At 38.6% G+C, this 27,438-nt stretch overlaps 2 protein-coding genes across 5 annotated transcripts in view; one reads left to right on the top strand and one right to left on the bottom strand.

The window, feature by feature from the left end:
* The window catches only part of ints9 (integrator complex subunit 9), a 73,310-nt gene extending 54,202 nt beyond the window's left edge, over nt 1–19,108 (bottom strand). Inside the window, exons 1-7 of the mRNA XM_041250704.1 lie at nt 18,930–19,108; nt 14,267–14,394; nt 8,613–8,673; nt 8,355–8,417; nt 6,757–6,896; nt 6,144–6,230; nt 1,152–1,272 (exon numbers count right to left, since the gene is read on the bottom strand). Of these exons, the coding sequence (XP_041106638.1) occupies nt 1,152–1,272; nt 6,144–6,230; nt 6,757–6,896; nt 8,355–8,417; nt 8,613–8,673; nt 14,267–14,394; nt 18,930–18,938 (609 nt within the window). The 5' untranslated portion in view covers nt 18,939–19,108. The remainder of the gene's footprint in view (nt 1–1,151; nt 1,273–6,143; nt 6,231–6,756; nt 6,897–8,354; nt 8,418–8,612; nt 8,674–14,266; nt 14,395–18,929) is intronic.
* Nucleotides 19,109–19,285: 177 nt separating this feature from the next.
* LOC121316021 (homeobox-containing protein 1) overlaps nt 19,286–27,438 on the top strand; it is a 94,247-nt gene continuing 86,094 nt past the window's right edge. For all 4 annotated transcript variants that reach the window (XM_041250702.1, XM_041250701.1, XM_041250700.1 and 1 more), the window contains exon 1: nt 19,286–19,486. The gene's annotated coding sequence lies outside the window, so the exon portion shown is untranslated. The remainder of the gene's footprint in view (nt 19,487–27,438) is intronic.

Genomic DNA, 27,438 nt, shown 5'->3' with positions numbered 1-27,438 from the left:
CCTTAAATTTCCAGAGCTTCGATTACACACTGGTGAATCAATGCATCAAATTAGAACCTAGTTTGAAGTCTCCTGTTGCCGGTTTGCATTAAATCCTTGAGTGTGTGAGAGTGCTAGTACGGCAGATTAGTGTGTTGCTAGGATACACACTTTAGGTCTGTACATTCGCATTGGACAAGCCAAGTCAGAAGTAGGCCTATTGTATTCACATTTTCTTTATTTAAAAATGAAGGCAATACGTTTAGTTATCTATTTTTAAATCTCTTAAATCTACCGATTACCTTATTTTGTTTCAAAGCATGCTGTGTTTGGATTTGTGAGATTAACTCAAATGTTTTGCTTTGTATTTCTTTTTTTTCATCAATCGTAAGTGTTCTAATTTGAGTGTAAGTTGTGCCTTTTTGTTTACCTGTTATATGTGCACAATTGTGTTTAGTTATTGGATTTTCAGTTTAAAAAAACTAACGTTCTTTATTTTGAAAAAGAAAATGTCAATGCATCGATTATCGTTAAAAATGGCTATATGACAATCGAATAAGAAATTAGGATGCCGACTGCACCACTAATTGGATGGAACATGCATATTTTTCAGACAGCGCTATAGCTGAAAAGTTTCTGCACATTCTAGCACCAAATTAATAAATTTGTTTTGTTCAACCTGATGCCACTGGTCAAGCTGCAATCAGACCATGTAACCTACAGCAAAGGCACCAGGACTCAGCAGTATACTTATGGTGCATCCAAAACATCTGCATAGGTGAATTAACAAAGTATAGAACCAAAAGAATCTGAAGGGAGGCAGGGCAGTAATAACGTTAATAACAGATAATAATAATCTTTATTGTTATATAGCGCCTCATAGTGGACCACCATCACAAAGCGCTTTACAAGATACGAGACTTGGGTGTGTGAGCTATACTTCAGCTGCAGAGTCACTTACAAGAATGTCTCACCCGATCGAGCACAAGGAGTTTAAGTGACTTGCTCAGGGTCACACAATTAGTCAGTGGCTGAGCTGGGATTTGAACTTTAATCACTGGACCAGACAGCCTCTTGGATACCATGAGATAAAAGGTAAGAAGCATCAGTTGGCACTGCTTCAAAAGAGGACACCTGTGGTTAGGAGTGTGAAAAAAACAAATGATACCTACAATTTTCTGTGAGTATCCAACCAGCTGAACCTTGCTGAGGGCAGAGTTCACTTCCTGCATTGTGTAGCAGCTCTTCCAGGTCGACACTTCTACTGTATCCTTCAGGGGTGCTGGGAGAAGCCTGACACAAATAAGACACTACATTAACAAAATTACTATAACTTGTAAGTGCATTTAAACACAGGGTTGTTGAACCCACTGAACAACCACTGGACTTGACAGAAATTTCAAATGATGTGAGTTTACAGTATATTGGAAATGCAGGGTAATGAGTCTGAAAGGTTTTATTTCACACCCGCCAGCAGCTATGATATAGAGGGGTACACATCTGTCTTGTTTTTTAATCTTAAACACATCTTAATGTGTTTTTCTTCAACATGCATTTCAAGCACAAACTTAAAAACGTGATAAAAAATACATCACTCAAGCAATATTGAAAAGGTATTTGAAAAGATATATAAAGTTCAAACACAGTATGTTTAATGAAATCCACTCTGTTTCTTACATTAAGACTTTTCCTGATGTATAAAATTGCATTCCACAGGAAACTTTGCCTCTTGCATTTGATTAAAACAGCACCAGCAGTTTACCCTAATACTCCTTGTTATCCTGCCTTATTCAGCAGGTGAAAATGTGTTTGTTTGCTCATTAGTACAGAGTAGTGCAAGATTATATTTCCTTGATGTTGAGTAGACCTATATGGGATGTTTTGATAACTAAAGTGCTCCAGTATGAAATTAAATGTGTGCTCAGTCTACAACAAATAACAAATGCAAAAAATCAAAAAGCAACAATGGATGAGTTTATAACACAAACTGTGTTGTCCTTAACGTAATCAACTATTTTGATAATAATCATAAATGCATCTTGGCTCTGATTTACTTGTTTTGCAAAGTGTTACATTAAAGTTTTTCTTTTTCCTTCAGAAAACACAATGGTTCACAAAGTTGCAAGAAACTACCCAACCACATTTTTAGACATGTTTGGAATTCTAAAGCTACACAACACTGAAAGCAGGTTGTGTGGTATTATACAATGTGTATCCATAACTATAAACAGTAAATCAGTAGCATAAGTGGAAGAAAAAAAGTCAAGTACACATATTTCATATATAGTAGGCTTTATTAATGTCTTTACTGGTTGCAACAATAAAGACATTGATAAAAACTTCCACCAAAATATTTGTCTACTAGACTTTGTTTCCTAGAGTTTTACCACAGTAAAGTCAAACTTTATAGAAAAACACTTGATTTATTTAATTCAAGTGTTCTACTTTGTTTGTGAAGAACTAAAAAGACCGTTACTGTTTAAAAAAGTAACAATCTGCAATTTTTTGCATGAAAATCCCCTGCCACATTATCTGGCGATTCAGTTATAATGGGACAGCATGCTTTGCAAAGTAGGACATCACAGAATGATGTTTGCTAACACACTGAAATCTATATAAACCTGTTCTTCCTATGTTTCTGGAAACACAATGGAAACAGATGTTACTGGAACAAATGGGCATATTAAATAGAATTACAAAAAAAGTCCACTAAGGGCATAACAGATTTACACAGCCACTCCCCCCTCAGAAAAAAGAAAACTGGTTCAACAAAAAGGAGTTTCATACTGTGACATTTATTGAATGGCTGATTGTATTAATATACTGTGAACAATGATGCATAATAAAAATAAAAAGTTAATAAAAAGAGTCACTGCCTGTGTTTTTTAACATGTTCATCACTTGCCATGAGACAATATGCCACCTTAACAATGCCCACCCATCCCACTAATCAGACACTGTACACGTTGTTGTTGGAGCTGGGCCCATTCTTGGATAAGGGTGTCCTGGAGCTCTTGCAGAGTGCTTGGTTGTACTGGATGGGCTGCTATAACTCTCTTTAGCATGTCCCAAGCATGCTCAATAGGGTTCAGATTAGAAAATCTCACTGGCCAATTCACCTTTTCAATTACTTCCTGTTCAAGCCATGACAGAACCTCCTCCATTTTCTACTGTGTTCTCTATGATGCCGACCTCATAATAGCCCCATGAAGCCATCTATGTAGAAATTATAATCCCTGTTACATTCTGAAGGTCATTTCTCAAGTGGGTAGTGTTCATGAAAGGTCGCCAACATGACTCAATTGGAATATGGTGATCTTCTCAAGGAGTTGTGACTCTTCTGCACCCCACACCATGTTGCCTCCTAACAGTGCCACTAGTTTAGTACCGACTCGCATACAGGATACCACACTTTGGGACACATTCAATAACTGAGCGGCATAACATTGCCCCTGTCTATGTTGTCCTCATTACTTAACAGATGTCTTATTTGTCTCTGAGCCATTACACTTAAAACTATGACAGTTTTAACCAAGCACTCTCACATGTATCACATTTTGTGGGTACACCAATTTGCTTTCAAAATTGAAAATGCAAAGGCATGCCATTTGTACCCCAACCTCATGCACAGAGTTCAACAAAACACATGCATTGTGTGCCGACAGGTGAAAAGAATAACTGGCTGTCAATATCAAAGAGGAATTTAATGAACCAGTAATGTTTTTAATTTAACCAAAAAGTTTGACCCTCAGCAAAAGTTGAGTAGTATATTTTAAGTGACACTAGTTGGCTACATTGTGAAGCTCACATTTTCTTTCACAGAGCAAGTTGCTATTTGCATAAACTGTGTTTATGTTTCACGCATGTGACACTGGGTGAAGCTGATATTAAAAATAAATCAATAAATAAAACATTAAAAAAAGGCCTAGTCACTCTCAGAATTTAGCATTGGACAAATATCCAAAGTTTCATTCATCTTCATTAAGACACATTTACCTAAATCCAAAGGTGAAACTCATCAATATCTTCCACTTCACATAATGGACATTTTATGGAACATTTTTACCATCTTCCACTGAATTTCTTTACAACCTGTAAAAGCTTAAGGACAACAACCTCTGTTCTATCTAGAAAGCGGACCTGTAAGACAGCAAATCTTCCATGAAAACATACTGCATAATTTGCCTCCCATCTGCCTTGCATAGCTTATTGATGAATAATCTACATCACACAGATTCAATCATACTCTAAAGTATTTCTGATAAACACAGTTAATAAGAATGATTCAGCCACTAGCCGACGAGAAATGGGAAAATGGCTAGGTCAAATAAAACATTTAATTTGTGTCAAATTTGCCAAATTGTGCTTAGGAATAAACTACTTCATTAAATGTATGCATTGTTGACTGGCATTTAAAAAATTAACGTGACTATTATATTGTAAATCTCTCAACAGGCAAACATTTTTAAATATGTGCATAGGTACTCCTTTGGCACCATGACAGAACAACAGTAGATGCATGAACAACAGTAGACCATGCCCAAAGAGGTCCCCAATTATGGACACTTCGACAAATGTGCAACAAAAGGTGCACATGAAAGGACCTGTGTTCCTTTCCATAGAACATCTGACTTAATTTGACAAAAGACTCGAGATTTTGCTCGGTCGCACCTAGTTCTGAAAAATTAATTTCCATTTGAAGGATGGCATAAACAGAATAAACCAACATCGACCAATGAAAACAATACATCACATGTACAGATTACTGGATACTCAACAAATCATTCTGAGGAAAAGGATTTTTTTTTCATATAAACCCTTCACTGCCTAATTTGTGTTTCATTGTGTGGCTTAGAACTGCCCAACCACAAAGATGCTAAAAAGGTGCGTTTCCTATGCAAATCTGTGGAAATTTCATTTATATGAAACTGAATTGGCCAAACAGAACAAAACAAATCAGTGAAGTCATTCCTGTCAAATAAAATTTGTACCAGATTTTCAAAACATAACCCATTATAAACATCATTACTGCATCACTACGATGATCATTTATGATGAGTTGAGTTGCTTCAGTGAATTGTAAAAAACCCTGAAGCTGTCTTTCTATAGGTAGAGACATGAAAAAATCACGTTTCCATACAATCATGAAGTTGCAAGTCTGAACTATAAAAATCGGGACAACTGGTAGAAGACATATTTTGCAATAAAAGTGAATATCGCATTTTTTTTTTTCCCCACACAAGGTGGAAACACACCAGGGAACATGAGTTCAATTCATTTTAAAAGATCAGCTGTAGCCTCCTTAGTTAAGCGATGTCACAACAGGAGTGCATTTATCAACATAACCGATTGTGCCTTTGTAACACTAGTGCCTTGGAAAAGTGGAACATCTCCATTGTCAAATTCAAAATAAGGTGGAACATCAAATCCTCCGTCACCATTGTGTATACAAGAATCTGATGAGTCATTTTCAAGAATATCTGGATGTTGGGCAGAATTATAAATCACTTGAAAGGGTAGGACTATACAAATCACTCGAAAAGGGTAGAATTATACAAATCACTTTCACCACCAAATCTAACAATTACTTCTGTGCCAGACAATGCATTCAGAGAAAGCACCAGCTAAGTAAGCCTTTAACTACAATTTCAGAAACCCTGCACTGAATATTCGGGCAGGTAGCGTCTTTATTTAAGTGCTACCTTTGGGGCTTGCACCAGTGATGCGATAGCGCCATCTACTGGTGTAGGCATTCCATTCAGATTGTTCCCAAAGGCATTCCAGTTAGGACTGTTTCAAATAGATATGCCACATTCACAATGCCTGTTTAAAGAAAAGTTTCAAACATTTTGTATCTAAAACAGATTTTTAAAATTATCATTCTATGTATCATTTTCTCAGAAATAATGCATGACCAAATGTGGAAATGAAGTAAAATTGTATTGACTGGTTTCACAGACCCTTATCAGCACGTATCTTGGGACTACCAAATGTTACTTAGATAAAGCAATTGAGGTATGTAAAATCAGCCAGAAATCAAAGGGTTAATGTTAATGAGGTTAATGAGGTTAATTACAGAATCACCTCTGTTTTTTGGTTTATTCAGATTTATTATTGTGCAGCTTTCATTTACTGGCACTAAAAACTAGTTGGTAATTACCTACCTTTGTATTTCCTTGTTCTTCCAACACGTGGCGGACTGAGCCTTTGGAACCCTCTCAATAAAATTCACAAGCTCTTCCATAAGCAGCCTGTGAGCAGACAAAATAAAAATGTTGATTTAGGCAAAATCAGCATAATACAATAGAGCTGCTTGGCCTCAGCACATACAGGCTTACTACAAGACTGACACTTATAAAGCAATCCCATTACTGTATTAATTTAAAAAGTAAATAAATCTAACGATTTTATAATAGCATTAAGGCACTCCAGGGGGTGGGTTGACATGATATAACTGCACACTTAAGGGTTAAAGGTACTCCACTTTACGTCACGTCTTAATGCCTTAAGCGTGGGGTTTGATCATGTCAAGCCATCCCCTGTGGTGCCTTAATACTTCATTAAATATCACCTGTACAGTAATCAACCATTTTGTGGAGAAAGAACATTGTACAGTAGTACTGTTTATATTTCACAGCACTCAATATTAAAACTTGACTGTGGTTTACTGATTCATCTATGGTCTTGCTGTATTTCACAAACAAAGCAAGAATAATTGTGACTTTATGACTGTGATCAAAGAATACCAAGGCAGAACAAGCTACAACTTTTCCCCACCTTCCTATCTGCAGAGTGGGCTCTGTGGCGTACACGGTGCCAGTGAATCCAGTGTGCTCTGTGATGTATGGCAGAGCCATCATGCAGTGGTAGTTGGAAATTAGGATTACGTCAATGGTGGACAGATCCAGTAACTCCCTCTGTGAGCAAGTGCAGAAAAACATCAACAGTGTCAATGCCAGACCCCATTGTCTCAAGGGCCCAATTCTATAAATTCACACATTAAAACATAGAGATCAGTAACATCTCAAAATAAAAGTGCTTATTGCATTAACTTATATTTTTCTAAAATGCTTTTTCCCCAGCTAAAAGTTGAATTGGGCCCAAAGTATACTAAATCTAGCTTTACAGTTACATACAAAAATTAAGAAAACCGAAGTTGCAACTATTAAGTAAGAAAATATACTATAATGGTAATGGTTAATGTAGTATAGTAAAAACAAAAGTACAACAACATAAAAATAGCAGGTTTCCAGTAAATATCAATAGTGCAGTCAATAAGGTGTCTCAACTAAAAAATAAATACATCATCATGACAACGACAAATCATTTTTATGGGATACGTTTTTTTAACAAATGACATCACATTCACTGCAACAGTTACTAAGACATAAGCCTCATTTCCACTGCCTGGTGCTACATGGTTGCCCACAGCTAGACTCCAAAATCAAAAGAGCATTTCAGTGCTTTTTCAGCCCCTAAACCTGGCCAACCTTGAAAATTGTTGCCGTGTGTCAAAGGTCACTGGGGGATTGTGGGATCATATTGCATTTTGTTTTAAAGAAACCGTGGTAACAAATAAATAAGCAAAAGGTCATTACAAATAAAAATGAATCTGGTTAAGAAGGACAACACAGCCAAATAAACAGCTAGATTTTGTCATTGTGTTTATCATGAATTGGGAAAAAAAAAAAAAAAAAAGCAAAGCGACTTGAGTTTTGTCTTGTGTGCCAAAGCAGGAAGAACATTGTTCAATTGAACAAAGTTCTCTGTTTTCATTGAATACAAAAAAACAATAAGAAAATGCAATAGCCATGCTTTGAAAGAAGATCAGTCACAATTGTAGCGATTTCCCTGTCGGTTTCTTCTCTACACACACCTGCTGGCTACGTGATGATGCACTTCCTTTGTAGTCAGTTTGAGGTGACCAGATAGCTGCTCTCAGCCGCTTGGGAGAGCAGTGAAAACACCCGGTTTTGTTGCTGCGAGTAGCTATTGCTGGCAGCAGCAGGCAATGGAAACGGGGCAATAGACACAGACAAATCTGAAGTTAATACTATAAAAAAAAAGGTTATTACAATTATGTACTAAATGCTTTGTGTAGATACTGTATTACAATTTTGAGGTATGCATGAGTGCAGAAACATGGAAGTTAAAAAAACCCCAAAAAACTCTGACATATGTTGACATTTTGCTGCCCCATACCCCCCATTAAAATAATTGTAGCTAATTCCGTCTTCTGCAAGGCAACGTCTTTTGCAAGAAATGTAGAATTCTATATTTGAATGTTCTGCATTTATTTTGCTATTGAAGAAGAAAGGTTCACCAGGGTGGTAGCCAAATTTTACATGGAGTCACACCTAAATCTTTAGAATTACCTCTGGCAGACAGAATTCTGGGAGGGAGTCCACAAAAACCCGACCCGCACATTCCTTTAGTTCCTGAAAGGTATCCATAAGAAGAATGTTAGTGATCCAAACAGGAATGTGAGATAGCATATTTCATATATTTACATACAGCCATAAAGAAAAATAAATAAATAAATAAATAAAATGATATTCAGCACAAATATTTGGGGACCAATGATAACATTGATAATTTATTTAAAAAAGAGCTGTTCCTTGAACTTCTATTACCTTTTCCAAAAAAGTGTTTCCATCCTTTGAAACCCATCCAGGTAGCTTTGCTAGTCTTGGGCTGCATGCAGAGTAAAAACAACAATAATAGAAACTCACATACATACACGTGGTCCTATGGCTATTTATCTATGTTAATTAACATATTGTAGTGTTTTAGCGAAGGAAGGAAGGACGTGAAACAGCAAGTTCTTTATTTCGGCAGCAGGTAATCATACAGGCATGCAACTCGATACACCACTCACTGGAATCCCTCAACATTGGCGAGCTCATTGGCTGCCTCTTTTATATCCCACAATCCATTAATATTTCAACAATGTGAATTACCTTTAGACAATCTGTAGCCATGAACCCCCTACCCCCCCCCCCCCCCCCCCCCCCGGTTGGTGCACTGATTAATCTCCAGGGCCCCTTACCCACACTTTGAGAGTGGTCAACCCTAGTGCAAGTTGGATCCACAGACCAATGCGATAACCAGTCTGTGTAACTAGGAGATAGCACTCCTGCACACTGATAAGCACGGGTGCAGCCCATGTGTTTCACGTGCACAGCCACACAGTGGTTCAGCAGCACAGTCCAACAGTCCCACAGCAACCTAACACAGTTCCACCGTTAGTCCGTTGTTAACACATGAATTAGGGATGCGCATTTCTGTATATTTTAATAATCTAATACAAGTAAATTACTAAACAATTAAACCATTAATAGTAAGCACAGTGGTTTAAGTGTAAATAATTATATCACAACCACCGATAATACTGCATTGTGTAATATCTCTTTTTGTAAAATACTTCTGTCTTGTAGTCTCTTGTATTAAACATTTAATTAAATCTAGTTATAATATGCACGATGGTGAATTCCAAACACCTCTGTTACCCATAGCCATGGCGCCGGAGCCTTTCTAAAAGTGTGTGTGTGTGTGTGTGTGTGACGGCTGGGGGGTGATATCTGATAAATGATTTTTTGATAGATGATATTTTTCTCCTATACAATCGATAACATTACTATCATGGAAAATCTACCTACTTCATTTTAAAAATCTGTCTTTTTGTTTATTGACAAAATAAAAAATACATAGATAACAATAAAAATTAGTGGACAAGCTCCACAGCCCCCAAAAAAGTGGGCACAGGTGGGTGGAAGTAATAGCCCCCTTTAAGAACATCACGGCATGGGGTCAGGTGCCTCTCGAGAGACACTCAAACTACTACTACTACTCTGAATGTTGGGTAGCGAGTGGTATCCTACAAACATTGTTTAATTTACTTCAAAAGAACTTAAATGTTTGTTTTAACAAAAAAGAAAATGACCATGTACAGCATTTACATTGAAAACAAATGTACTGATGAAAATTAAACAGCTGTCTACAAAGAACTTGTTTAGCTTTACAGCCTACCTAAAAGCTAGTTATTTCAATTCTACAGTTATTTACTGCTTCTGATACAAATTACATGAAATGGTAACAAATGTTTCAACAGACTTCTATAGTGTTACAAGATGACAAATGCAGAAACATTCACTATCACACCCAAAGTTGGCTTCTCTGCACTCATTCTTTGTAAAACATGTCCATATTTTTTCCAGTGTTCATGATATTAGTTCTGTCTTTGTGTATGCTTAATAAACCCACTGGAGAGTGACTTCAGATACTATTTAATATGTTGCCTTGTTTTATTTTATTTCTTTGGTAGCGATGAAATTAAGATTTTTGCTGCCTCATTGCCTTCTAAAACATTCCATTCTTTATTTTTCCAAGTTCTCTCAATATTTCCTGTTTTAAAAGTAGTCTCACACTGAAAAAAACGGTTTTCACAGCTAAAGCAAAGGCTCTGCACACTGAAATCCTACCTGTCTGCCAGCCACTGAACTGGGCGATATATCCCCAGGGCCGGTCTTAAGGCAAAGCGAGCAAGGCGGCAGCATTAGGCCCCCACGCTCAAACGGACTGCCGTGAGATTTAATGTGCTGTGAGATTAAGTGTTCATTACATGCGCGCAAAACGCTCACAGGTGCAAATGTGGCACTATGGCACTAGATTCTAACGTTAGGGTACCGTATATGCTTGCTTAAACTAGTAAGTATGCTAGAAATGGAGCTGCAGGAAATGTAACAGTAACAGGAGTCGGCACACCCACAATTCATGGAAGTCTGAACCCCTAACAGACTAAATGCCACCAGGGAGATAGAAGAGGGTCAAAACAGCTGGGTTCAGGTAGGCAGAGGCAGGGAAAAAAAAAAGAAACTTCAAACACAACCACCAGAAACCAAAACAACCAACAAATTTGAGCCACTTCAAAATTTAGATCATCAAAACCAACATCAAGAGAACAAAAGGAACAACATCTAGGACCCGACAGCTAGACAGCAAAAAGAAGGGAGGTCATGATTGTTGGGGACTCCACATTGAGAAACACAGCAAGTTCAGTTTGCAGTTTGGACCCTTTTACTACAACAGTGTGCTGCCTTCCACAAGCCTTTGTCACACATATCACTGAGAATGTGGACAGGAGACGACTCTGTAGTAGTTGCCCACATCAGTACAAACAGCATTGGAAGAGACAGACCAAAATCCCTGCAAAACAAATTCTAGGAAGGAAATTAAAAGACAAGACCAAAACTGTGGTATTTTCTGGGATACTGCTGGCACCTTGCAAAGTATATGTACAGCTGGAAATAAATAATCTAAATGCATGGCTAAAATAGTGGTGCACACAGGAAGGCTTCACCTTCCTTGAACATTGGACCACATTTTACAACAAGAACTATGTATATACGCGGGACAGACTGCACTTAAATAAAAAGGGAACCAATCTACTCAGAGAAAGGATCCTCGAGGAGGTTCAGAAGCATTTAAGCTAGAAAGCCAAGGGGGGAGAAATAAAAAAAATAAAAAAAAATAGAAAGGACTACATCAAAACAAGGGCAACAGCTCAGTTAAAAATAGGTCATTAAATGTATTTATCTAAATGCTAGAAGTCTCAGAAACAAAATGTTAGCATTTGAAGCTACTGCACTAACAAGTAACTACAATGTGATAGGTGTTACAGAAAGTTGGTTATCCGAGAGTGATGGAGACGAATATAATATTAGTGGGTATACACTGTATAGGAAAGACAGGCAGGATAAAAGAGGCAGAGGCATAGCGCTATACATCAAAAATAGTCTTGAAGCCCAGGTGTTAAATCTGGAAGAAAAAAACAACGCAGAGTGAATATGGGTCAGAATAATGGACAAAAATTAAAAAGGGCATAATAATAGGGGCATGTTATAGACTGCCAAATTCAGGCACCAAGCAAAATAATCTGTTATATATACAATGAGATTAGAAATGCGTGCAGAAAAGGAGAAGCCATATTAAATGGGGGATTTCAACTTCCCCCATATAAAATGGGAAAACCCGGTGCAGAGCACGACAGACGAAATTGAAACTGTATAGGCTAAACCTAGCCGCGGGCACAGGACAACCTGTAACACAATTATTGGTTCCCCCGTCTTGTCGGACTGAGGTCACGAGGCTGGTGCATGATATCCCTTTTCCGGGGCACCTCGGAGCCGACAAGACAAGGTAGCGGAATTTGGCTTGATTCTATTGGGTAGGTCTTCATATTGATATTTCAAGATATGTAGCCACATGCCCAGCCTGCCAGCGAGCAGCACCGGGGTCATGGGCGCCACGCCCCCTTGTTTCCACTGCCGATTATTTCCACTCCTTTTGAACGCATTGCAATGGAAATAGCGGGCCCTTTGCTACCTTCTGACTCGGGGTATACGCATATATTAGTAGTGGTAAATTATGCAACGTGATACCCTGAGGCAGTTCCACTGAGGTCTACTACTGCCGCTGCAATAGCAACAGAATTGTCGTTCTGCATTCGAAGCTAGAATCCAAATTTAGTTGTCTCGATAATAGATAATTCTCAATAGGTTGTCTGGATGCAAACAGCATCTATCTCGCAAGAGTTAGAATTGCCTTCTGAACCAAAACTATATATACACATTATATATATATATATATATATATATATATATATATATATATATATATATATATATATATATATATATACACACACACACACACACACACACACAGTGGCTTGCAAAGATATTTCAGTTTTTTATTTTTACTTTGATTATGAAATATTAACAAAAGTAAATATTTGTGTTACTAAAGATACCCCTGTTAAGACTAACCTTCATCTTAAATAGTTGTCAGGAATGCAGTTGTAACCTTTAAGGGAATCTCCCATAGATTGCGTTGGATCGCTGATCAACCAGCGGGAGTGGGGTGTCGTCGTTTATGTTTCCTTTTCTGTACTGTTTAGTTAATTCTTCCTTTCTGTATTATTTTAGGCTTAGTTGTTACACCTTTCATTTTTCCTTTATTTAGTTTTACTTCTAATAAAACTTTGTTCCTTTGAATTCCCTAGAAACATTGCCTAGTCTGATTATTTTGATAAAGGTTGGGTTCTACATGACTTGAATCCAAAAAAAGGTATTTTATTATTACAATTTAAAACTAGTCCAAATACAAATATACCTTGCACAATACAATAGGGAAGGATGGAGGATCAGACAGATACATTGAAATGAGAATAGGGTAAGCAAGAAAAGCATTTATCATGCTTAAGCCTATCAGGAACTCAAAAAACATTTCAGCTAAAACAAAGCTCTGCATTTTTAATATTAATGGAAAATCAGTGCTGTTGTATGGAACAGAAACATGGAGGACAACAAAGGCATAAAAAAACAAACTGCAAAACTTTCATAAATAAATGCCTCATAACCATCTTAGGAATGTGTTGGCCAAATTCCATCAGGAACGAAGATCTCTGGGAAAGAACACAACAAGAAATCATAGAAAAACAAATCAAGAGAAGAACGTTGTGTTGGATTGGACATACATACAGAAAACCATCAACAGCTGAGTCACTGAGTTGGAACCTACAAGGGAAAAGAAAACCTGGAAGACCAAGAAACAGCTGGTGGAGGTCCACAGAGGCAGAACTGAAGGAGATTGCATACTCCCAGAAAGAACTGGAGAAACTAGCCCAAAACAGAGCCAGATGGAAGATCAGTGGATGAGCTATCTAAACTAAGCTTAACTGTTGATGGGTAACCAAATTGTACTAGGTTGTATGTGTGTAGGAAGAACCAGAAAGTAAGGTAGGCATATGGTTTGTGTTCTGTGATATACCGTTGTGTTGAATAATTTTACATGCTTACACTTTATTGCCAATTGCTGGTTAAACTAATTTACACTTTATGCATAATGTGCTTTTGCTGTGCAAGTGTTTTGATAATTGGCTGATATAATGATGTTATGTCTATTCTCATATGGTTCCTATACCCTATTCCCCTTCCAGAATGACCTATAATAAACAGTTTCTGGTTAAGCATACTCCAAGTCTCCTTTAAATCCCTTATAACACTGTAACTTATTACTTGTTGCATCGTAAACATTGAACGTTTTATTATGGAATCGGTATACGTTTAAGTCCTAAGTGTTAAGTAGTAATACTAAGGAAGTTTGTTACAATGTGGCATTTTTTAGTCAGATACAGAATAGAAAAAACTAAAACTAAAATGTGTCTAGTTAAAAAGGAGGTCAAGTAATGTCAATCCTTTGCAATATATTTTCTGTTGTTCCTTACCTGTGCACCAAAGGCAGCGGTAGGAAATTCAGGGCCGAGGTCATATCTAGCCCACAGTCCAGCATGATGGTCGTCGACTTGAACTTGAGGACATTGCAGGGCAGTGTGGGATGACCAGACAGGCAGTACTGAGGAAAGGTGGCGACAAAGGTTGGCGGTTACAATAACTGTGACCAAATTTTTTTTTTTTATAGACAACTGTGTGTTACACTTACAACTGGATCAGATTAAAATATTCGTATAATTTAAGCCAGCTGTTTACACTTGAGCACCAGAAAAAAATAAACATGTCCATACTCCTTACATAATTAAAAAAAAAAGTAGCGCATTATATTGCTGGTTATATTTATTTCTCTTGTCTTGCCCTGCGAAACAGTCGTTGGTTGTTTACTTTTTAACTATATGTCTAGTAATTAATTTATTAAATGTGTCAAACAAGTTTTTAAAATCTTTGTAGTACAGTAAACCGTAAATACCATTATACACAGCTGTAACTACTATATTCACATAATTATTGTTTTGAGATTCAGCTTTTATTAGGGAGCTCCCCTAAATCCATTGTTTAGAAAGATACAGGGTATTAATGCTTGTGACAGATCTGCCGTGTGGATGCGTGCATTCAGATCGAGACGGAGGTTGAAGTTGATAAGCCCTGCAGGCGAACAGGATTTACTTATCAAGAACATACTCAACAGCTCACATGACACTACCAGCAATGGCAGAGCATGGAGCACATACAACACAGTGTACGAAAACTTTGGTAGGATCTACAATATCTGAACTAATTTTCTCTGTTTATTAATAAACTAATGTTGCTGGAGAGCTTGATCATGGCGGATAAACGGTTAGGGCAGATATGTGACAGGTGGATACATGACGGATTACTGTATAACAACCAAACAACTTTTAATAATGTACTGGATATAGCAAATACTAAATTGTAATCCTTACAATACATGCAACATTGCGGAAGACATAAGGAGTGAAAAAAAAGCAACTGAACTTACATTACATAGCTATGCACCAATTACACTGTAATATTTTTCATATGCATGCAAATTTAGTGCTTCAAAGTGTACATTCAGTCAAAGTATTTTAAACGTTTTGTTTATAAACATAAATAGTCCTTGCTTTATTGCACCAAAGTAGGTTACTAAACAAGCTGTTTATGTACCTGTCAGGATCTCTGTTATGACTTTATTAAGCTCTATATTCAAGCCAGTTAATCAAGACGAGCACGCAATGGGAGCAGTTATATTCAGGGTTTCTTTGTGTTCAAGGAAAGTAGCAGTTGCTTCTTAAAGGACCGCTGTAAGCTGTATTGTTATTGTTTTTGGTTTGACTGCATGTGTTGCTGACTGAAAATACAATAAAGAACAGTTCACATTTATGGTAACTGAACTGAAATGCACTTATTTGGCTTAAATAAAAACAAATACCACCAATGTAGGTCTACAACAGAAAAACGGTAACCAGACAATCTCATGCATTTTTTGCGAAAAGTAACTAATATTACTCCTATCAAAAACCAAACGTGTTATACTATCTCTAGTGACAAAAATGAACATTAAATTAAATTAATTAAAATTGCCATTATAAAAGTTTTTAAAATTGACTAAAATAGCTGTGGTCAACAGTCTTAGTGCTTTGCATTCTGGCCATCTGATTTGTCGTTAAACAGTGATTTTTTGTCAACCAACTCTTGGTGTAAAAACAGGAAATATTTTTTCTAAAGGAGGGCCTACGCATTTTACAGGCTTTCTAGTTCTAAAGGTGCCTGACTTCCAGGTAATGATGCAGCCCCTGAGTTACAATCTACTCCTGACACTGTCTGCCTAGGTACAGTATGTTGGTCTGTGAAAAACTGATTAACTTTGATTACTAAAGTTTATACATTAAAACTGATTCAACTTCCACCAGCTTGCGCCTTTATTTTTAAATTGTATAATTCTTAGTGCCATAATGTATATAATGAAACAAGCGCTGTGTGCAGGTCTAAAAGCATGTTACTTTTAAACAAAGGACTGTATCCGTGAAGGAAAACTTTCACACTGATAGCTATCAAAATACGATCACAGGTTACGTTTGTACATGCGTGTGAAAATAAATGTCTGACAAAGTTTTGTGGCAATGAGGCTTGTTTCACATTTATCCCACATAAATGATACACGTTTAAATGTCTTTTCACATTATAGCACAAATACAAAACTGTTTGTATTTTGGAATCCCCTGCCTCAAAGATATGTTTGGATTTTGTTGTCCAAATGACAATCCGAACTTCCAGATGCCCTTGTCTGTGCTTGTTTAAACATGCTGGTGGAAATAATGGTCTGCAGACTTGGAGTTATCACACAAAGGGTTAATTATATTTAGATTAGGGGTTGATGGGGGATCACTAGAAAGATGACCCATTTCAGGTAAATGCGCATCTAACATGACAATTCTAAAATTAAATAAACACCTTTGCATGGTTTAATAGTAGTTCCTACAACCTTCAATGTTGTGATTTGAACTAAGTGAATAGGTTGTGTGTAGGGGTAAGCATGTCACACATTGAGCAGCCAGAACCCCTGTTCGGTTTGATGTCTTATATGCAATAGACATCCTACACACAGCTCATTAACTTATACAACAGCACTTATCCTCTGACCTGTTATGGTTGTAATATTGTGTTCATTTACCTTTTTAGTTTCCGGATGATAAAGATAAACAATTTGAGATATTGGTGTATGGTGGCAATATCGTTGTAGGAAAGCTAAGAACACGTCATATCTCAGAGATCATATGAAAGACAAACTAATTATACATAACCAGCAAGAAACAACCATTGTCCATGTATGAGATCTATAAACCTATTTACTTATTTCAAGCGTTTTAATAATGTTTAATTGTGTTAACAGTGGTAAATTCTTTGTAACTATTCCTTTGATTTTTTTACCCCGCTTAGTTCTTTTTTTGTGGTGTAAACACAGCTGTCCTTGGTCCAGCCATCCTAAGTGGCCTGCTCCAGAAGTGGTGTCTGCAATGGTTTTGGTCTGTTTTTTGATCTACTGTGAACCCACCGAGGTCCCTGAAGTGGCTCACGCTTGCGGGCAACATTTGTGGGCAACACCCCCATTGTCAGCCTTAAAATCAAACCATGATTACAGCGGTGGCTGTAAGCACACATGCCAAGGGTCCCTATATGGTCAGCATATTCCCAATTTCCTAGAAAATGGCCTGTGTCCTGATGGATAGGAAGAAAGGCCTGATATTTACCCACAAAAAAAAAAAAAATCATTTATTCTGCACAGTAGTTAGTGAAAACCACACACTGTGCTCTTCGTGCGGCTGAAACATCTGCTGATCCCTAACTTATACAAGGGAAGAACGCTTCATTATGTTTGTCATGATGGTCATGTTGTGTTGGGGGGGGATACGCCTATTATATGATATGGAGTGTTTTTTGCATATAACTCCTCTGGAGAAAGTTACACTTTTTTCGCGTATTCATAAAACAACTTGTGCAATTCTGATCTGATTAAACTCTGCTTAAACACATTATTGAGTGTGTCATCTGGGGGTATATGGAGTCGTTCTTTCTGTCTATCCAACCATATGACATGTTTACATCAGAGAAGTGCGTATTCAGCTTGGTTTGGTCATGCTTTAAATTGTAGGTATTAGAAAATTGCTATTTTGTATTTACAGTAGGGCAGAGGATGAATGTCATCAACATGCTTTTTTTTTTTTTTACTGTATAAGTCTGGTGTCCAATTAATAGAAAGGCATAATAACTCTAGAAAACAAAAATAACAACAGCATTTCATTACAATTAACCTATATGAGTGCTCAGAATCAAGTGGAAAGATCTCCAATAATGCTGATTTTCATTTTTTTTTTTTTCCTGTTAGACTGAACTGTGAACACTGGGTGAAAACTGCCTGAACAGCTTCCAAGATATAGTTTCCGTGCAGCAGATAATAATGCATGTACAATTTGGGGGCGGTTAGTTCGAAACCTCAATACAGGGTTAGTAGTCGTGCTGGTTAAACCAGTGAACGAATAATTGAAAACCGATAAAATATAGAGGTAGAATATGGTTTGGCGTTGAAGTACAATCATATTTAGTATTTAAAATAATTCCAGAGGCCACATAATTAAAGGCAGACACATTTAGCTTGTTCGATGTGGCACAGAAACAGGTTTTAGCCATTTCACAAAATCATTTTGTTTTACTTTTCTGTTATAGCTGGTTTGGGGTGCCGTTGTTTGTGCTTTGTGATGATTTTTCAGTAAGAAAGTTCCAAGCACTATTTATATCACATGTAATAAACTATACAATTAATATTATATAACCTCGCTGTACAGACCACCATAAATCGACGCTACGTGTCTTGTATTTTGCAGGCAAAGTTGTAATTTATCTTATAGAATATAGCGAATCAGCAGTACCTGCTGGGCGCCGCCATGTTTCACCGTGTGCCACTACTCGTTGAGCAGACTGGACTGTTTGTCCGAACAAGCAGAACACGTTTTGCCAAATCAGATTGTGCAATTATGTATGGTCTCACGAATTTACGCCTTAATTACAATTAAAACGAGTATTCGGGCAACGCAACTCATGCCTTTGTTGTTTCACTGGGGTATAGAAGATCCTAAAAATAAATAATTTTGCACTTACCAACTTCATTTTAAATTATAATTTAGAAAAACAATATTCCAGAAGATGTATTTACAGTCACAATGCTTGATGCCTGCTGTTTAAAAAAAAAAATAAAAAATAAAAAATCATAGGCCAAATCTTGTCTTAATACAACTGCAGTTGTACTGTTCTTATTACGCGTCTTATGTCATGGTCTTGTGAACTGAGCGAACGTATTCTGGGAGTTGTAGTTCTATTGCTTGCCATCTGGGGTGGGCCCGGTTGCTGCAATCTGGGATTAGTAGTTTAAATTGAAGGTAATGGTTTCATTTTTTAAAAGAACGACGGTTTTTACTTTTCACAAAACTACAAATCCCGACAAACCTCATCTTGCTTGCTTGGTGTTGATGTCAATATGGCTGCTGTCAGAGAGACAAAGGCAAGCCAGTCTGGGTAGAGAAAACTACAGTAGGATTCATTTTTAATAAAGCGGGACATCATTTTTTGTGGGTAATAAATAGTGCAATAATACGAGGATTTTATTTTAAATTTGATATTAAATGGTGTGGTGGAAGAAGTCCCAGGATATATTAAAGGTAAGAATTGTCTTTATATTGCTTTTGCTGGAGTTCATATTCTTGTAATTATGCTCTATATTTTATATATATATATATATATATATATATATATATATATATATATATATATATATATATATATATATATATATACACACACACACACACACTGAATACTATAGTGTCGAGTATTTAATGTGTCTCCGATTTCAAATGCCTGCATTTTGTTGATTTTATATGAAATTAGTATTGCGATGTCAGATAATTCTTGTAGATTTAATTAAAATTTTATTTTGTTAGCTACAAATTAATATGCATTTAAAAGTTATAATTAGATTTATAGACTATGGTTGAATCTAGATATCATAGTATAAGAAATCCATGGTTGTTGCGAAGAAAAAAAAAAAACATTCACTTATTAATCTAGTGTAATTTGATTATTCATTATTTCTAACTTTTTGTTTTTTCAATATTAACTGGTTGCGTTGTTAAATTTAACATTCCAGTGGTGTGGACTGCGCCTCCTCAGAGCGGGGAGAAATTCACGCTGGTCAGTGTTTATTTTGATTGAGTTTTGTTTAGCTTGGGTGTAAGTACATTTTATTGGCCTGGCTATATGATCGTCTTTTATTTTGGTACATTACTTTCACACTGGCTTTGATTACTCATTAAACAATAAGCCATGTGAGGTTGATACTATAGAGCCCACAATGTAGAAAAACCATCCACAATTACTTTTCAGATACCCCAGATCATCCCAAAATACAGTTATTATTGTAAACAAAAATGCTACTTGTTTATAAAATGTTTTATACCTACATCACATTAAAATCCTAACATTTGATGTAACATTGTAGAAACGTGTAAGATGCTTGATGTGCCTATGCCTATGTGCAGCGTTCCCTCTAGGCTAAAATGCGCGCATTTTTCACAGTAACTGGCAACAACCTTCGCACTCAGTTTACTAACTTTTGCAAGTAATTATCATAAATATCAACCTCAAATCGAGACTCCAGCCTCTCGAGGTAAACCTATTATCTTGAGACCATTCTTACACAGCATGAACACAGTCATATTTGTGTCTGTCTTGTAGCTGATTCTCCAATTTTCCTCTGTAAAAATACACGTCACATTAGTGCAGAGGTCGCTTTGGCACCAGCAAATATACTGTACAGGGTGGGCGATTCTGCCTCTAGAGCAGTGGTCCTCAAGTCATGCCCGCGCAGCCAGGCCATCGTGACCGCGGCAGTTGTTCTTAAATTATGGGTCGTGAACACATTTCTGGTGGGTCGTAGCGTGTGAAAATAAATAAAGCCTTAAACAAGTTTTCCAACAAAAGCGGCACAGCAGTCTGTTGACAGCGCTGCTCGCTTATGCTGTGCTTGTACCTACGCAACATTATTATTATTATTATTTTTAATGGCTTTTTGCGATACGATCAACCAATTGAATATCTGCATTGTCCCGCGGAAGCCCAATCATACGTTAGCTGGGTGGGACATAAACTGTGTCTGGTTCACGTGCTGGTACTGACGGTATGTTTAACCAATAGGAGAGTCAAATATTTGCCAAGTATTACGCAGCTGTCCAATCATAAGCAAGCAGAGGCGAGCGAGTAGCCAATGGGAAAGTGAAAGATCTGACAGCTGTCCAATTATTCGTGAGCAGAAGCGGGTGTTAATATGCCGATAAGCACTGAATTTCGCCGATTGTTATTGAGAAAGCTAATACACTTCTGTATTTAGAATTTAATTTTCTATCGGTATATTTTTTTTTATTTCACCAGACAAGGGAAGCACCGTAGTATATTTAGTTACGAATCCACTTTCTCTGAATAATTGTACTGGAAATGAGAGATCTTTAAAACAGAGTAGTGTTGACAAATTCGTCAAATTGAAACAAAGCGAGATGCTATCTACAGTTTTTTATATTTAAGTTTATTCACGGGTATCAGTGTAAACATGATATTTAAAACATACTTGCATATTTTATGTAAATTATGTAAAGAATAAGCGCAGCACGCACAAGTACTATTACAATTGTGTGTGTGTGTGTCGCGAGAAGGCAGTGTTTAAGATAAGAACCTATGCAATAGTCAGCGTGCCCGCAAACGTCCAAGTAAGATCAATTTATGCCCGTGTCAAAATTACTTTGAGGACCACTGCTCTAGAGAGTGCTAATCAGAGCTAAGCATTAACTTCACAATGTTTAACTCGTCGTATAATGTTTTAAGCGAAGCACAATCTTCCGGCATTTAGAAGTATAAATACCCCGGTAAACATAAATCAAAATCACAATACTCACACTTTGACGGTTTTTGTTTTATTTCCCTTTTAAAAAACGACCATTTCAGAAATCATCACAGGTGTTTTGAAACTGGTAAAAATGTAATCAGCACATTCGTCGTAAGTGCATAGTAATTGAAGAAGACATAACCTGTCCATTTTTTTGCGAGTTTATTCATCATGTGACTTCAATCCATGTCTCTGCTGAAACTCAACATGGCGGCTGCACCAACGAAGAAAAAAAAAACAAAACAATATTTCAGTAAGACAGAGCTAAAATAAGTCTGATTATCTATATAAGGATGATGCGATAGTATTCTTAGTTTTGCTGTAATTTGCGTGATCATGTACGAGTCAATACTATTAGCATAATGCAAGTAGAGAATAAGAAAGCAAATAAGACGGCAACAATGGGAAAGCACTGCATTCTTCTATGCTGAAAAACAAGGCCTAAGGACTGAGCTCAAGGCGGAGCTTTCCCGAAGTAAGCTAACATAATTGCATATTTCATTATTGTTTAGTTTAATTCTTTCCACACTACCTGCCTTTTAATTAAGCTATAATTTGCAGTTTTAAACAATGACCGTTTATTAATGTAATTCTATTTTCTGACGACGAAGAAATGAGCTAAAAACTATTTTTTCTAGCTATACAATCCTTAAAAGAAATTGATCGCTTTACTGTGTAATAGGATGTAGTCACTACACAACACTACACACTGTTGCTTTTATAAAGACATTCGGTCTGGAGACACCTCTTTTTAAATCTTGCAAATAACACTGCAGAGTTAGGAAAGAAACAATTGAGAGGATTAATTATGCGTTTACATTAAAAGGGGAGCTGTTTAAATTACAAACGAGTAATTTACATAGCAGTGAACCTGTTTTAGAGCAGCGAGCCACTCAACACGCCTTTATCAGTGTTTCATATTCTATCCTGCTTATTATTATAATGCCAGTAAAACGCTAAACTTAATGTGTGGGGTACTGTACACAGGATTACTCTCACATGACACTGCTGGACTGTTACTAAACTGTTTCATATTTTGTATTGTTATTGTAAATGCCAACAATAAGATAAACAGGTCTTTTCAAAACACCTTTGTTTGTAGACTGAACTACTATATTAGTAGAAGACTGTAATTCTCTGTGCTGGACATTTGGTTTTCTGAACTGTTGTAATAGAATTATTAGGTTGTCCTGCTTATTTTAATGCAAGCAATGAGCCAAGTGATGTCTATAAACATTATGACAGGTTTGAGGTGTCTTCAGGTGCTTTACTTACTATTACAGCAACAAGAGTCTGATTGAAAAAAAAAAAAAAAAGGAATTCTGGTAATTTTTATTAAATGTAATTATTTTAGCTACCAACATTATATTTATGTTCAAATGCCATATTTAATTATTAATATGTTGATAAAAAGTGGGAACAAATGGAATTGGCCATTTTTGAAAAACAGAATTTGGTATTCCCAAGAATGGAACAATTATTAGCCCTAAAGATGGTTACAGTTGAAGGCAGTGCAGACGTCAGTGTTTTATGCAGTAGTATAATGCAATTTTATGCAGGCCACCAGTTAAGCATGCAGTCTATATCTATGATAACAACCGACAGGGCTGCATAGGATCAGAGGATGATTCAAAATTAGAAACAGAGCCACAATAAATGTCTTGTTTAAATTGAAAGTAAAGTATAAAATATTTTAGGTAATTATGTAGGAATATTGTATAATGCAACAAAAATATATTAAAAGGGTTAATGCGTGGCACAGGGTTTCTCACTGATAATTTACCCTTTCTCAGTCAAAATGTCAAGTTTCTCAGTATCTAAAAAGCTTATTAGAGGGAACACTGCCTATGTGTAAATCTTTTCATTGGTTTTGGGGGTTTTACATGCTTTAGACCAGTGGGGTGCAAAGTGTGGGGGTCAGAGAGTCAGTAAAGGGGTGTCACAAAGATGGCAGCAGTGGGTGACATCAGACCAGAAACAGGAAATAAACGACAGAGAGAGGTGGAGTTTGGTGGAGGTGAGCGAATGGTTTCGCTCAGCATTTAATAAATGAACAGACTGCCAGAAAATAAACGGTTGTAACAAACACAAAAACACAGGACACAGCACATTCGTCAAAACAAGAGACAAACAAAACAGACTAACACTACGCAAAACACAGTGAGCAAATATTTTAACTTTACGTTATTATTTTATTATTTATTACCTCCGTCTCCAATCGCGTTCTCCACTCACTGAACACCCAACCCGAGTGGATGAAAACATGCAGCTTTTATGCAGCTGTACCGTGACTCGATTGCTAATCAGTCATTCAATTGGAGTCGAGGTACTGCTGCACCTGAATTAATAAAGTGCAATTCCCCGTGCTCACATATTATTACGTTTTACTTTCACGTGAAGTGCTGTGCAATCGTCGTGCCTAAATACAAATATACATTTTAAACACACGTGTTACACAGACCCGTTTATATCCCGTGTACCAATGACTATACACCAACATTAACACACAACACAACACAAAATACACACAGGGGCGGGCACTTTGCCACATATACCCCCCCCCCCCCCCCCCCACCTTGTGCAAAGCACACATGGTTTCAATGGCCACCTACCCCCTTAAAGTCCTGGGCCAAGCACAGGGACTTTAAGGGGTTGATGGGCAGCAATGTTGCCAGTAGCCAGGCTGCTACTGGCCATGCTGTCAGCAGACATGCTGACAGTGGGGCGAATCTCTCCTCCCGCTGTACCACTGGCAGTGGAAATGCTGCCAATGGTGCGGCTGTCAGCAGATGTGCCGACAGCTCACAGACTGACTCCTTCAGCTGGGGCAAGTCCAGCAGCGAAATTGCTGCGGGGAAAGGTGGTCTCCTGACCTCTCCTCCCTTTTTCATAGCCGGCAGCTCCCTCTGGTGGGGCTCCAGCCACACTGACCCCTGCGGCCAAGCAGAGCTGACTGCGACTCCTGGCAAAGCAGTTCCAGCGACCCCAGGCGATGCGGAGCGGCTGGCGACCCCAGGCGATGCGGAGCGGCTGGCAACTCCAGGCAAAGCAAGGCAGGCATCCTTGGGCGAAGCGAGGCAGGGAGTCAGGACAAGCTGGGGTGCGGGCATTGGCCCTCTTCTCAGCCACTGCGGCCGGTCGGTTCTCCCCCATGCTTCCCTCAGCAGCTTATGCAAGGGCTGCTGCGGACCGCCAGCATCTAGTCCGGGACTTCTGGTGCAGGGAGAGGCAGCTCCTGCTCCTCTCCCCCTGATGGTGATGGAGGCAGAGGCAGCTCCAGCTCCTCTCCTCGTGATGGTGGGGGAAGTGATACCAGCAGGCCTTCATCCTCTGCTGGTGGGGTAAGTGATACCATCAGGCATTTATCCTCTGCTTGTGGAAAGGGACCCAGCAGGCATACATCCACTGCTGGTGGAAAGGGACCCAGCAGGCATACATCCACTGCTGGTGGGGGAAGTGATACCAGCAGGGATTCATCCTCTGCTGGTGGAGGAAGCGATGCCAGCTGGCATTCATCCTCTGCTGGTGGGGTAAGCGATACCAGCAGGCATTCATCCTCTGCTGGTGGGGGAAGCGATACCAGCAGGCATTCATCCTCTGCTGGTGGGGGAAGCGATACCAGCAGGCATTCATCCTCTGCTGGTGGGGGAAGCGATACCAGCAGGCATTCATCCTCTGCTGGTGGGGGAAGCGATACCAGCAGGCATTCATCCTCTGCTGGTGGGGGAAGCGATACCAGCAGGCATTCATCCTCTGCGGGTGGGGGATGCGATACCAGCAGGCATTCATCCTCTGCTGGTGGGGGAAGCGATACCAGCAGGCATTCATCCTCTGCTGGTGGAAAGGGACCCAGCAGGCATTCATCCTCTGCTGGTGGAAAGGGACCCAGCAGGCATTCACCTCTGCTGGTCGAGGTGGCGGAGGCAGAGGCTGCTCCTGCCGATGGAGGTGGAGGAGGTATGTAGTCTCCCGGTGGCGGAGGTGGGAGCGGCGTGTAGTCTCCTGGCGACAGAGGTGGGAGCAGCGTGTAGTCTCCTGGCGACAGAGGTGGGAGCAGCGTGTAGTCTCCTGGCGGCAGAGGTGGGAGCGGCGTGTAGTCTCCTGGCGGCAGAGGTGGGAGCAGCGTGTAGTCTACCCTTATTACAGGGGACTGGTGCGGCTCTCCCTCACTTGCAGGGGAAGGTGATGGAGGCAGAGGAAGCACCTGCTCCTCTCCTCCAGGTGGTGACGGTAGGGGAAGTGATACCAGCAGGCACTCACCCTCTTCTGGGAACAGCTCCCTCTTGGGCTTTGGATCCCCGCGGTCCCCCCGTCTGGGTGCTGGACTGTCGTGGTCCCCCCGCCTGGGCGCTGGAGACCCTTCTACCTGGGCTGCTGTTCTGTTTATAGCTGCCTCCAGGTAGCAGAGGACCAACTCCACACCCTCCTCCAGGGAGTTTGGGGTGTGTTCCCTCTCATATGCCTCCCATTGCTTCCTATCCATCAGCCACAGGACCCGGATGGCTATGGGCATGGACTGGGCCTCCAGCCCAGCATTGTCCTAGATCCAGTCCCTCAGCCTGACGACGTCTTCTGACATTTAATTTTTTATTTTATTATTTTTTTGTCATTTTTTTTTTTTTAAGCAAGAAATTGCAGTTCCTGCTCTGGTCTGTGTCTAGGAGGCGCTGGTAATCCCACGATGACACCATGTGTCACAAAGATGGCTGTAGTGGGTGACGTCAGACCAGAAACAGGAAATAAACGACAGAGACGTGGAGTTTGGTGGAGCTGAACGAATGGTTTCACTCAGCATTTAATAAATGAACAGACTGCCAGAAAATAAACTGTTGTAACAAACACAAAAACACAGGACACGGCACATTCGCCAAAACAAAAGAGACAAACAAAACAGACTAACACTACACAAAACACGGTGAGCAGATATTTTAACTTTACGTTATTATTTTATTATTTATTACCTCAGTCTCCAATCCTGTTCTCCACTCACCAAACACCCAACCCCGAGTGAGTGAAAACATGCAGCTTTTATGGAGCTGTAGCGCGACTCGATTGCTAATCAATTATTCAGTTGGAGTCGCTGTACAACTGCACCTGAATTAATAAAGTGCATTTCCCCGTGCTCGCATATTATTATGTTTTATTTGCACGTGAAGTGCTGTGCAGTCCTCGTGCCTAAATACAAATATACATTTTAAACACACGTGTTACACAGACCCGTTTATATCCCGTGTACCAATGACTATACACCAACATTAACACACAACACAAAATACACATTGGGGCAGGCACTTTGCCACAGGGGGATAGAATTTTTTTTTTATAAATACTTAAATGACAGCTTATTAGTCCAAGTTATTACCTTTCAAAGGAGCTGTTGACGATCACTTTAAGGCTTGTATAACCAGAGAAATTATGTTTGGGTGTCAGTGAAATTGCAGTGAGCAGAGCAGAAATGGTGGCTTCCATGTATTTGTATTTTAACATTGTTTTTACCGCATTTAATGTAAATCGTATTTTTTTTAGACTTAACCAAAAAAAAAAAAAATGCTAAACCAAAACATGTAATCTGTTAAACCCCCAGCCTCCCACAGGCAATTTCCGCCTGGAAGGCTATGACCTTAAATAAATCACATTATCTTCCAAAGTATAGACAGCACAGGCATGGTTCAGGGC

The sequence above is a fragment of the Polyodon spathula genome, chromosome 5, assembly GCF_017654505.1.
Source record: "Polyodon spathula isolate WHYD16114869_AA chromosome 5, ASM1765450v1, whole genome shotgun sequence".
NCBI classification, from domain to species: domain Eukaryota; kingdom Metazoa; phylum Chordata; class Actinopteri; order Acipenseriformes; family Polyodontidae; genus Polyodon; species Polyodon spathula.
Note: the sequence above shows the minus strand (reverse complement) of the source record. Positions and strands in the feature narration are given on the sequence as shown.